General features: G+C 48.3%; 1 protein-coding gene across 1 annotated transcript in view; it reads left to right on the top strand.

The window, feature by feature from the left end:
* Wnt8b (wingless-type MMTV integration site family, member 8B) overlaps positions 1–12225 on the top strand; it is a 20940-nt gene that overhangs the window by 6727 nt on the left and 1988 nt on the right. Inside the window, exons 2-4 of the mRNA XM_005403912.2 lie at positions 7451–7484; positions 10665–10803; positions 11626–11751. Of these exons, the coding sequence (XP_005403969.1) occupies positions 7451–7484; positions 10665–10803; positions 11626–11751 (299 nt within the window). The remainder of the gene's footprint in view (positions 1–7450; positions 7485–10664; positions 10804–11625; positions 11752–12225) is intronic.

Genomic DNA, 12225 nt, shown 5'->3' with positions numbered 1-12225 from the left:
AAGAAAGAAAGAAAGAAAGAAAGAAAGAAAGAAAGAAAGAAAGAAAAAAGAAAGGGCCTAATTTCAATTACTTATACTTTACAATGGATCAGAATTAGTCATGCTGTTCACTTGTAACAAAATTTCTTTTTGTTTTTGCTTACTTGAGACGGGGTCTCATCACGTAGCTCTCTTGAAATCACTATGTAGCCTAGCCTGGTTTCAAACTTGTGGGCAGTGCTCCTGCCTCCGCCTCCCAAGTGCTGGGACTACAGGCCTATGCCACCACGCCTGGCCCTTAACAGAAATTTCGCCTTTAATGGTAACTCCTTCTCAATGTACAGTGGGTTGCTTCCAGTTTAAACACTCTTGGGAATCGTCAGAGTGAGTAAAACTTTTGGGACCCTGGGATTCAGCTTCGCAGCTTTCCACTAGACCCTCTGACTGTGTAATCGTGTGCACACATCTGTGGGCATGTGTGTTCCCGTGCAGTCCTGGAAGACAGAGGCACAGGAAATCTCACAGAAGGACCAACTCCGGGCTGTCCCAACCCAGGCATGGTCTGGGCTCTGTGGGGCTCTGTGGAGCTCAGAAGCACCCTGAGAGGACGTTGTTTTCACACTTTGGGCGCCCCTGGGCCTTTCCCCTGCCTCCCTTGGCCCCCTGCGTCAGTCTCCTGGGGGAGCCCGCAGCCCACACCCTCACCACTCCTCCTGGCCCCAGGGCTGCCACTCAATCACACCACCCTGAGGGTCTCTCTAAGGGACACCCATGGGTGCCTCAGGACGCCCAGATTTTTGTGGATGTTCAGAGATGTGATTAAAAGTTAGGAAGATAACAATATGTAATACAACGACCGTTATTAATTTCCTGTCACCTTCTCTGAAATTCTGTATTGCTTCTATTGTTTTGGTGGTGTTGTGTTTATGTCTGTTTGTTTGCTAATATGTTTTCATTCTTTAATCTTTAAAAAAACAAGTTAGGAAGAAGCCAAAAGTGTCACTCTAAGACTTGTGGGGAAGGGGAGGGAACACAGAAGCAAAGGGAAAAGGTACCAGGAGAAAGACCCGGGCATTGTGAGGAAAACACCAGCTTCTGGAGATTCATACTGAAAACCTTTGCTTCTCCAAAGATGGGTGGGGCAGCGAAAAGGGCCTTAACTCGGGTCTAAGCTGCACCAACCACTGGACTGAAACACGTCTGTGTACGTCTGGAAGCTCACAGGGCCGGCTGCAGGGTGCTCGCGGGGGGACCCTGAGCTGCCTCCCGGCAGAAGTGCACATGGACAGAAAAAAGGGAGCCAGCACTCAAGCTCGGCCCAGGACCATGTTTCCCGTGATGGCAAGCGACACGTGTGAGTGGAGCTTCGGCTCAGGGCTCCTGGCCCAGGCCGGCCTGTGCCATGGACAGGGGACATGGAAATGTGAACACAGCATCAGGGCTGATGCGCTTGGTCTGGTGCCCTCCACCCACCCCATGGGGACTCGTGCTCACCAGCCGGCTGCAGACGGATGTGACCCCCTGTCTCGTGTGTGCCACAAGTCTGCAGAATCAGTCCAAAAGGCAGACATGGCTGCACTAACTGGATGACAGCTCAAACCCCTGTCCACAGTTAGGTACAATCAAGACAGAATGGGAATTGCAAGTCTCTGGGAACTTCAAGGCAGTAAAATAATGCCAGCTTTTCAAGGGCACCAGGTGAAGAGGGCCTTGCATTAGGAGCACTTGTCTCTGAGTAGTGACTGTCAGGGGGAAACCAAAATACGAAACAAACAGAAGTAACTTGGAGCCTTCCAAAGGGCTGGAAGAGAAGCAGTGCATTCGTGCTGGGGTGGATCCAGAGCCCCTCCCCTGCTGCCCCAGGTCCCTGGGACAAACTCCGCGTGGTGATGGGGCAACTGTGGAATTGGGAGTCCGGAAGCAGCAACCCCCACAAGACACACAGGATGTGGGAGCCATGGGCGCTTGAGGAGCTGTGCTGATGCCCATAGAAAGCCTGCGAGTCGCACTCCACCCCAGCCAGAGCCTCACAGGTAAGAAGGTCCGGGAGCACAAGCGCAGGGGAAGCGAGGTAAAGGCCACGGGGTTCTGGTGTGGAGGCCACCCGCAGCCTCAGACCAGGACTGTGCTGGGTCTGAGTCGGGTCCTCCGCAGTAGCGGAAGAGATTTACTAACAAGGGACAGTGAGGACTCAGTCATCAAAGGAGGAGAACGGGCCTCCTGGAAGGTGCTGATGGCAGCAGCTGTGCCCAGAAGAGGCAAGGACAAGCAGGGGGAGTTTGGCTGAGCATCCCAGGCGGCCGAGCAGGGCAGAGCGGCTTACAGTGGGAGCTTTCTTGAGAGCTGAGCATTCTCAAGGGGGTACCCGACCCGAGCCCTCTCCCAAGCGGTTACCCAATGCAAGTTAATTTGGGAGGACAAGTGGCGTTAGATGCTCACAGCGACAACTGCAGTACAGGGAATAAGTGAAGACTCACTTCCAGCGTGGTGGCAAGTGTGCCAGTGCGAAGGAGCTGCTGCTCACAGAGACTCCTGTGAGTGGAGGCGAGAGGACACGGCGGCGCGGGGCAGGCAGCCCCTGGGCGCCCACGGGAGTTGGTGGTGTGCTGCAGTTGCTTCTCCCTCCAGAGGCAGGGAGAAGAGGCAGGTCTGGGGGTGCAGTGGTCACCAAAGCCACCTCTTCAGGTTCCTAGGGACAATGGCAAGACCAGAGCTTCAGAGTCTTTTTGAAAATCCTGTGTATCTGGGGACCCGAGTCCCCAAACTGCCAGGATTAAGGTAATAACGGGCCCGAGGGTCTTCCGTGAGGTCGGCAAGTCCCCTGGTGCTTCTTCTCCAGGGCGCCCGGCCATGGCAGGGTGAGGCCCAGCACAGGCGAGTCAATACGGCTAAGGCCGAGGACACTGCACAAGGCATGCAGGAGAAGCGACCCTGAAGGCTGAGCCCGGGTGGCACAGGACGGAGACCATTCAGCAGCGTTTTCTAACTTCCCCTTCCTGTGCATGGGTGGCAGTCGGCCCCAAGCTGGACTACCGCGTGGATTTAGCACATCTGGGTACATCAGAGAACTGGTAGGGCTGTGGGCACCAGAAGTCCCAGAACCAAGTGACTACAGAGTCACCCACAAGTGCACCTGCTCTAAGAAGAGAACTGAGAGCACACAGCAATGCAGCTGGCCGCCCGACTTGGTTAGCAGCTCTCCAGTCCCACGGAGGCAACGCGCTTGCGGTCGCCTGGGCTTCCTCAGCTGGGTGTGCAGAGCAGCCCCAAAGCCTCCCCAGGTCTCATCGTGGTGTTTCAGGTGTCAGGTTCCCGGATCAGCAAGGGGAATAGAAGCAAGGAAATATGGGTTGCAGAAAAGCACAGCTATCACAGAACACATATTCTAAGATCCAACTGCCTGGGTGACAGTCCAGCGAGGCCCCTTAACTGGCTGTGCAATGCAGGTTACCTCTCTACACTTCAATTTCTGTATCCAAGAGATGGAAGACAGGCATTTCTACTTCCAGCATGTGCTGTGATAGTACATGAGCTTCAAACATATGAAACCTTAAAATAGGATCTAGTGTGTACACAACAAACAGTGGGTTCAAAGCATCATACCTGCCGTACTGAGCTGTTCTGAGAATATGAGAACGTGGTATAGGTAAAGTACTTTGGGGAATCCCTGATAAACTTCATAGGTTTGGCTATAATTATATGACATGAATTATACTTTATAAAATATCAATCATATATATTTATTAGTCATATTGTAAGACTAACAAAAGGAGAAGAAATAATTATGAAATGTTTACTTAGCAAAAAATTTTAAAAATATTAGTTGGGTATCATGGTGACACATGCCTGTAATCCCAGCATTCAGGAGGCTGAGGCAGGAGGATCACCATGAGTTTGAGGCCAACCTGAACTACATAGTGAGACCCTGTTTCAAAAATGGACAAACAAACAAAAACTTTACTTGGCAATGTAAAAGCTAAGCAAGTACAGTTATTTATACAAATTACAGACCATTCATGCACAAATGCTGTGAAGCACAATGACAATTATGCATAGCATTAAGGCATCAGATGGACTTTGCTAACGGTTTGATTGCAGTGCTAACCTGAGGGCATATGCTTAGTGCTCTGTGTCTGCTACCTCAAGATGCGATCATCTGCTAAGGCAGCAGAGTCATCTGCTCACTCCATTAAAATAGTTGCAGGAGCCCTGCTTGCCCCAGACTTCCTTTTAATAGCCCCTCAAAATTTTTTTGAGACAGGGTCTCGCTATGTAGCCCAAACTAGCCTTGAACTCATGGCAAACCTCACAGCAATCCTCCTGCCTCAGTCTCCTGTGTGCTGGGATTACAGGTGTGCACCACCACACCCAGCTCCCTCAAAATGTTTTCCAGTCATCAGTTTTATAGAATCTTGATTTGGGTCTGATGATTCTTTCATTTTGTTTCAAAACTCTATGATTCAACCTATTTGTCTAGAGCATCCCTGTGCTCAAGGGAGCACATGAGGGGCTGCAGGGCAAACAAAGAGGACTGTGGTGGCAACCTGTATTTGTAGGCTGATACAAGGCAGTCAAGGGAAACCTTAGTATGATGCAGGGAAAATTTGCTGTGATATTTCAAGAAGTTCTAGCTGTAGCTTTATTGAAATACAGTACCATGCACATAACATAAAAGACCACACACACTAGTTTGAGTAAATTCACAGACTTATACGCTCCTCATCACACTCGATTCATCACCCCAAGAATAAAGCCTTTCTCCACTGTGTCCCTCTTCTTTTGCTCTCCTCTGACAACTGCCAACTACCTTTCCCAACCACTTTTCCTCTCCACTGTGTCCCTCTTCTTTTGCTCTCCTCTGACAACTGCCAACTACCTTTCCCAACCACTTCACACAGACAGGAGCAAACCATTTACCAATGGCCTTTTGTACCTGGCTTCTTTCATTCAGAATAATTTTTCAAGGTTCGTCCACTCTGTAGCATGTATCATTACTTTATTTTTTATGACTGAATAATATTCCGTTACAGACACACCACATATCATTTACCATACACCTGAGACATTTGGGTTGCTTTCATTTGGGGCTATTGTAAATATGGCTGCTATGAACACTAACGTACAAGGTTTTGTGGACATACGTTTTCAATTTCTTGAGTATACACATACCTAGGAGAAGAATTGCTGGGTTCTATGGCAACTCCTTATGTGACCTTTCGAAGAATGCCAGGCTGTCTTCAAAGTGTCTGCTTACCAATGACTGTGCGCACGCAGATTTCTCCACCTTCTCATCAGCACTTGTTGCCTGTGGGCTTTGTTAGTGATCTTAGTGAGTGCAAATTTCTGTGTCTCTGATGACCAAAGTACTGAGCATCTTTTCATGTGCTCATTGGCACTTGTATATTTTTAGAGAAACACTGATTCTGTTCTTCATCCATTTGTTAACTGAGTTGTTTTGTTCTTGTTAAGAACTTTCTCTGTAGGGGGTTGGGGATTTAGCTCAGCAGCACAATGCCTGCCTGGCAAGCGCAAGGTCATGAGTTCGATTCCCGATACCAGAAAAAAAAAAGGAACTTTCTCTATATATTCTTGATGTTCGTTGTCAGATATATGCTTTGAAAATATTTTCTCCCACTACTCCTTTTTTTCTTTTCTCTCTCCCCCGCCCCTTTTTTCTCTCTTTTTTTTGCAGGGCTTGGGATTGAACTGTGCTAAGCAAGTGCTCTACCACTGAGCTATACCCATCCCTGTTTTTTTTTCTAGTACTAGGGTTGAACCTAGGGCCTTCACACAGAGCTACATCTCAGCCCTCTTCCCACTTCTGATTTTGAGACAGGGTCTCAGCGGTTCTCTAAGTTGCCTGGGCTGCACTCAAATTTTCAATCCTCCTGTGTTGGCTCCCCAGAGTGCTGGGATTTCAGGCATGTGCCTACCACGCCCAGCTCCTCCTCCATTCTGTGAGTTTCATCATTTTCTTGATAGTGTTTGTTTGTTTTCTTTTTGTTATTTATTTATTTATTTATTTATTTATTGGTCTTTTTGAGACAAGGTCTCGCTATGCAGTTCAGGCTGGCCTTGAGCTCACTTTGTAGCTCAGGCTGGTCTCGAACTCCCAACGATCCTCCTGCCTCAGCCTCCCAAGTGCAGGGATTACAGGCATGCACCACCATGCCCAGGTTTTGTTTGAGACAGGATCTTGCTTTGTAGTGTAGGCTGCCTTGAACTCACTATATAGCCCAGACTGACCTGGAACTTGCAGTGATCCTCCTGCCTCAGCCCCCCGAGTGCTGCAGATCACAGGTGTACACCATCATGCCTGGCTTTTAAGGTATCTTTTGATTTTTCAAAGAACCAACTCTTCAACTCATTGATTCTGTTTATTGTTTTTTAAGTCTCCAATGCCTTGATTTCTGCCCTGATCTTTATAGTTTCTCCCCTAATCAAAATCTATTATCTTTATTTTCCCATTATGAGAGTAAGGTGGGGATTGGGTTTCGTTCCAGGGAGCTGGGAAGAGGGTGGGTATTACTGGAGGTGATGCTGGCCACAGGACTTGGCTGACCTCCTTTGTATAAGACACACACAGCACCTAAAACGTTCGCAATTTCCCAATAAAGTATCAATACTAACAAACTGGGGGTCTGCCATATGAAAAGATGAAAAAGGTTTTAATGAGAAAAGCCATAGAAAATCATAGACGACTATCAAACCCAGCAAAAGTAAGGCCACTTTAAAGTTTGGCAGGCAGAACTCAGTGAACGGAGGAAGCGCTGGTCTGTTGAGGGTGGGCTGGTGATAGTACCAGCAACGAGCAAGTACAAATTCCCGATAATTTAAATGAATTCACTTTGCCAGTGCCCATATGTGTTTGGAGATCCATTTCTTCTTTGTTTCCCTCACCAGCTCCCTTCCTTCCTTTTTTTCTTTACTGGAGATTGAACTCAAGGCCTTTAAGCTACATCCACAACCATTTTAAATTTTTTTTTTAAATTTTGAGATAAGGTCTCATTAAGTTGCTAAGTGGCCTGGGCAGGGCTTGAATTTGTGGTTCTCCCACCTCAGCCTCCCACAGTGCTGGGGTTACAGGTGTGTTGCCCGCAACACTAAGGACTTAAGATCAATACAAGTACTGAGAGTGTCCAGTACAGAATCTCGAGTTTATACTATCCCCTTACTTCACAGCAAAATAATATCAAACATCACTTCCAATTTACTAAGTAAATTATCTTTAGTAGATTATGCATAATGTTGCCTCGATAAAACTAGCTCCCAGTGCTGTGGCTGTAGCTTAGCGGTAGAGCACTTCCCTAGTATGTGAAGATCCCAGGACTGCAAAAAAAAAAAAAAAAAAAAGCAAAACTAGTTTCTCTTTCTTCCTACGAGTTACACTTGCTGAAGCAACCCTCACCACTCTGGAAAGCAGAAGCAAGTGGGCGTCTCTCCATTACACTCTGGCTGTTCTCTCTCCTAGGTCCGTGAACAATTTCCTGATGACTGGCCCCAAGGTAAGAAAAGAGTTCTTTGGTTAATATGGATATCAATATGCTTGATGACTAAAGACGATATGTGTCCATTTCTTTTCATTACATCTACAACTTTTATTACATTGTGCCACATACTACAGACAGAAAAGCTGAAGCCCAGCAAGAGTTAGGACACACCCAAAGCCACCCAGCAACCTAACGTTAGAGCCCAGAAAGCACTCAGGAGCACCAGTTCTGGATTTTTTATTGGAATTTCCAGAAATGTCAACAGGCTTCCATGGGGATCAGGCTGCAGTCGCAACTCCTACCCAGTGCAGGGGTGGGATGTGGTCCCCTCCTTAAAACGCTAGAATTGTACCACACGAACTCTGCAGAGAAGGGCATTTCCAGAGCCAAAGCATTGTCTGCTTTCTTAATTTTTACTTATTTATTGATTGACTTTGCAGTACTGGGTGCAGGCTAGGCCGGCACTCTAGCGCTGAACTATATCCCCAGCCCTTTCTGTCTTATTTCCCCCATCATCAGCCGCCTAATCTCCTCTCTCCCCCAGTGTCACATTTTTGGGGGTGTTCAATGTGCATAACCTGTTTTGCTCATATCCCTCCCCCACTATCTGCTCTTGTACCCCACATCCCTCTTATTCCCTCCCTCTTCTCTCCTCCTCCTTCTTCCTTCTGATATTGTTATTTATTTATTTATTTATTTTCTTGTAATATTTTTTAGATTCCACATATTAGAAAGAACATGCAATATTTGCTTTTCTGAGTCTGACTCACTCAGGTAATATGGATTAACATGATAATTTCCAGAGCCACCCATTTTCTTATAAATGACAGAATTTTGTTTCTCCTTGTGGCTAAATAATATTCCAGTATGCACATATACACCACGCTTTCTTTACCTGTTCCTCTGCTGATGGGCATTGTCTTAGTTACTTTCTCATTGCTGAGACAGAATGCCCTATACTCAAAGTTAAAGGAGGAAAGGGTTATTTAGCTCGCAGTCCACAATCCGCTGGCACCAAGGCAGGGTGGCACATGGCAGACAGGCATTGCAGAGGAGAAACAGCTCATGGCACAGCAGGGCAGGCAGGAGGCAGCAAGCAGCAACACTAGCAGAAGAAGCAACACCAGGTGCCTTCTTTCTGTCCCTTTTATTCCAGGATACCCAGTCTTTGGGTGGTGTCATCCACACCCAGGCGGGGCCTACCCATGATCCATGTCCAAAACTATGTCAGTCAGTGGGCTAGTTAATAATCACACACCCTTAATACCAGCATCACTCACCCTAGATCCAGTCACCTGCCATGACGCTTTGGAGGGATATCCAGATGGGAGCCATAACAGGCATTTAGGCTGGTTCCATGTCTTGACTATTGTGAATTATGCCGCAATAAACATGGGTATTCAAACATCCCTGTGGTATGCTGACATTAACTACTTTGGGTGGTGATATAGCTCTATTTTCAGTTTTTTGAGGAACCTCCATATTGATTTCCATAGTAGCCATACTGATTTATCAGCACCGTATAAGGGTTCCTTCCCCCCAATACACCCTCACCAGCACTTACTGTTTTTGTATTCTTGATGATAGCCACTCTGATTAGGGTGAGATGGAATCTCAATACAGTTTTGGTTTGTGCTGTGATTTATATCTAGGTGTTCTCCAAGTCTCACGCACTTATAGGTGGGGCAGGTGAATGGCTTATAGGGAGGGGTACTATACTGACTTGCTGTTGGGAGGTGAGATCTGTCAGAAGAGGCAGGAGTGACCTAGAAGGGTTTCTCTCCTTTTCCCACTCTTTCCTCCATTCTCTGCTTCCCAGCCAGCACAAAGGGAGCAGCTGTCCTCTGCTCTGCCGCTACACCATTCCGTCCCGCAGTGGCACTAGCCAACTATTGACTAAAATATGAGCCAAAGTAACCCTCTCCTCCTTTAAGCTGTAAGTGTTGGGTATTTTGTACCAGCAGTGAGAAAAGTGACTAAGGCAATTTGCACTTCCCTAATGGCTAAAGATATTAAGCATTTTTCATATACTTCTTGGCCATTTGCATTTCTTTTGAGAAACATCTATTCAACTAATTTGCCCATTGATTGATTGGGCTATTTGATTTTTTGGTGTTAAGTTTCTTGAGTTTTTTATATATTCCAGACACAGTGGTGCCTCAGTTCACGAGTGCTTCTGTTTGCAAACAGTTCAGTTCATTAACAGAAGCAGTTGGCACAATTTTGCTTCCATGTGTGAACTCATCAGGTGACCCTGAACCTTATGAGGAAATCTGATTCAGCTAATGACCAGTTAGGATTGTGACCAGAATCGTGTCAAAAATTAAGATCATGAATTGAGGTACAACTGGCTCATGACCAGTTAGGTACAACTGTAGCTGGAAAAGACCGTCTGTCATTCAGAGTGCTCTCTCCTCATTCTGTTAGCTGCCTCCCTTGCTGAGTAGAAACTTTTTAACTTGATGTGCCCTTATTTGTTGGCTCTTGTATTATTTCCTGGGCCGCTGCAGTGCTGTGCAGGAAGTCTCTGCCGGTGCCTATGGCTTCAAGGGTTTCCCCTATGTTTTGTTATTTTTTTTTTAGCAGTTTCAAAGTTTTAGGTCTTAACACCTAAGTTTTCGATTCATTTTGAATCGATTTTTGTACAAGGTGAGAGCTAGGGGTCCAGTTTCCCCAGCACCATTTATTAAAGAAACTATTTTCTCCAGTGTATATTTTTGGTTCCTTTGAGACAAGGTCTCAATAAGCTCCCCAGGCTGGCCTCAAACTCTCGATCCTCTAGCCTCAGCCTGCTGAGTAGCTGGAATTACAGGTGTGTGTCACCAGCCAAGCTCAAAATGTTATTTTCTAGCTCAGTAATGGGATATGCATAGCTAAAAATTCATGAGTTATATGACTGGGACTCATTTTGGAGAGACAGTTTATACAATGAATAAAAGCTAGTGGGAGCTAGAGTCTAAAAAAGTTTCTTTCCTAGTTCTGCCATTTGCTAGCTAGGGAACCTTGAGCAATTTAGTTTACTTCTGCTCTCTAAGCCTCAGTTTCCTAATCTATAAAATGGCCCTATTTCACAAGGTTATTTGTAGCATTAAATGAGACAGCATAAAGTGCCCATTCCATCATCATTTTGGAGGGATGGCCAAGAAGTTTGGGGCAAACGCCTCCTAAATTCAGCCTGGATCTTGACCCCTGTAGGCTTACCTGATCTACTCCAGCAGTGTGGCAGCTGGCGCCCAGAGTGGCATCGAAGAATGCAAGTATCAGTTTGCCTGGGACCGCTGGAACTGCCCTGAGAGGGCTCTGCAGCTGTCCAGCCACGGAGGACTTCGCAGTGGTAAGGACAGGCCTGGCCAAACTCCCTGGGTCCCCAGTCACAGGCTGGCGCCCTGGGGATGGCACTTTTCTTCCCCTCACCTTTTCTTCACCTCCCATCTTCTCTCAGGACAGCTCCCTCCTCTCAGATCTTCTCTTTCTCTCTCTGCCTCCACTTTCCTACCTGCAGAGTGTTTCTCTTTCTACTTCAACACCCTCACTGCCCAACAAATGGACCCTGTCTCACCTCCAACCCCATTCTGTCCTTGGCTGCCCAGTCAGCTGAAGGTTTCCAGACAGCAGAAGTACCATCAGGAGGTGGGTCAGAGCCATAGTCACTCACACCTTTCAGCCCCTTCCTCCAGCAGGCTCAGCAGAGGGGCACTGGGCCAGTGAGAATCTGGGCCGGGAACCAGAGTCCCAGAGAGAGGGTAAGTAGGGACCACACCGGTAAATGGAAGAGCTGCCCAAGAGATTCCTCTGTAGATCAGCTGAGCTGCGGCCTGGACTCCGGAGTCTCAGGAGGGAGTGAGGATGGGGCCTTTACAACGTGGCCTTCACAGTCCTGTCCATTTTCTCCTCAGCCTCTTTCCCCACCTCAGTCCTTCATAATCAGGTGTGTCAACAACAGTGTGGCCACCTAGTCGTGAAATGTATGACCCGAAACATAGGAGAAGTATAGGGCTGAGGCCAGCGACGGCTCAGATCCTGGAAGAGGGGAAGGCACCCTAAGAGACAGGCTCCAGGATGGGCCGGGGAAGGCACTAAAACCAGGTAGCTGGGCTGGTGTTTCTTCGGGCTGCGACGTCTCCCTCTAACTCTCGGGCTCCCCGGCTCCTGCCAGCTAACAGGGAGACCGCGTTCGTACACGCCATCAGCTCTGCTGGGGTCATGTACACTCTGACAAGGAACTGCAGCCTCGGGGACTTCGACAGCTGTGGCTGCGACGACTCCCGGAACGGGCAACTGGGTGAGTGCGTCGCGCTGTGGGCAGAAGTAAGCCAGCCAGGTAAACGCACTTCCAGGGCGACAAGCCCGGTGGGAGGTGGGTCGGGAAAGGTGTTCCTTCTGAGTTAGGGTGAGAGCTAGGTCGTGCGGGGCACACCTGTGACCCCCGCCTCGGCAGGCTGCGGCAGGAAGGTGGAGAGCGCGAGGCCAGCCCGAGCTGCGCAGCCACACTTGGTCACGCGATGAAAAGCACGCTGGGAGTGAAGCGGCTTGAGCCTACATCTTACACTGAAAAACCGGACTCCACGTAGCGAGGGGCCCTCCTTTCCCGTCCGCGGTCTCTCTCGACACAGTATGACGAGGTGGCCGGCGGAACAGGGCCCGCACAGCGCCGTGCCTCCGCGCTCACACCGGCGCCCTCCCGGGCCTCTGCTTCCCCGCTCGCCTCCGCCCGGGGCCCTGCCGCTGCGCTCCAGCCTCCTCGCCGCGCTCTCCC

Source organism: Chinchilla lanigera, unplaced genomic scaffold (genome assembly GCF_000276665.1).
Source record: "Chinchilla lanigera isolate Chin_1 unplaced genomic scaffold, ChiLan1.0 scaffold00084, whole genome shotgun sequence".
NCBI lineage: Eukaryota > Metazoa > Chordata > Mammalia > Rodentia > Chinchillidae > Chinchilla > Chinchilla lanigera.
This window is presented reverse-complemented; position numbering and strand designations above follow the sequence as displayed.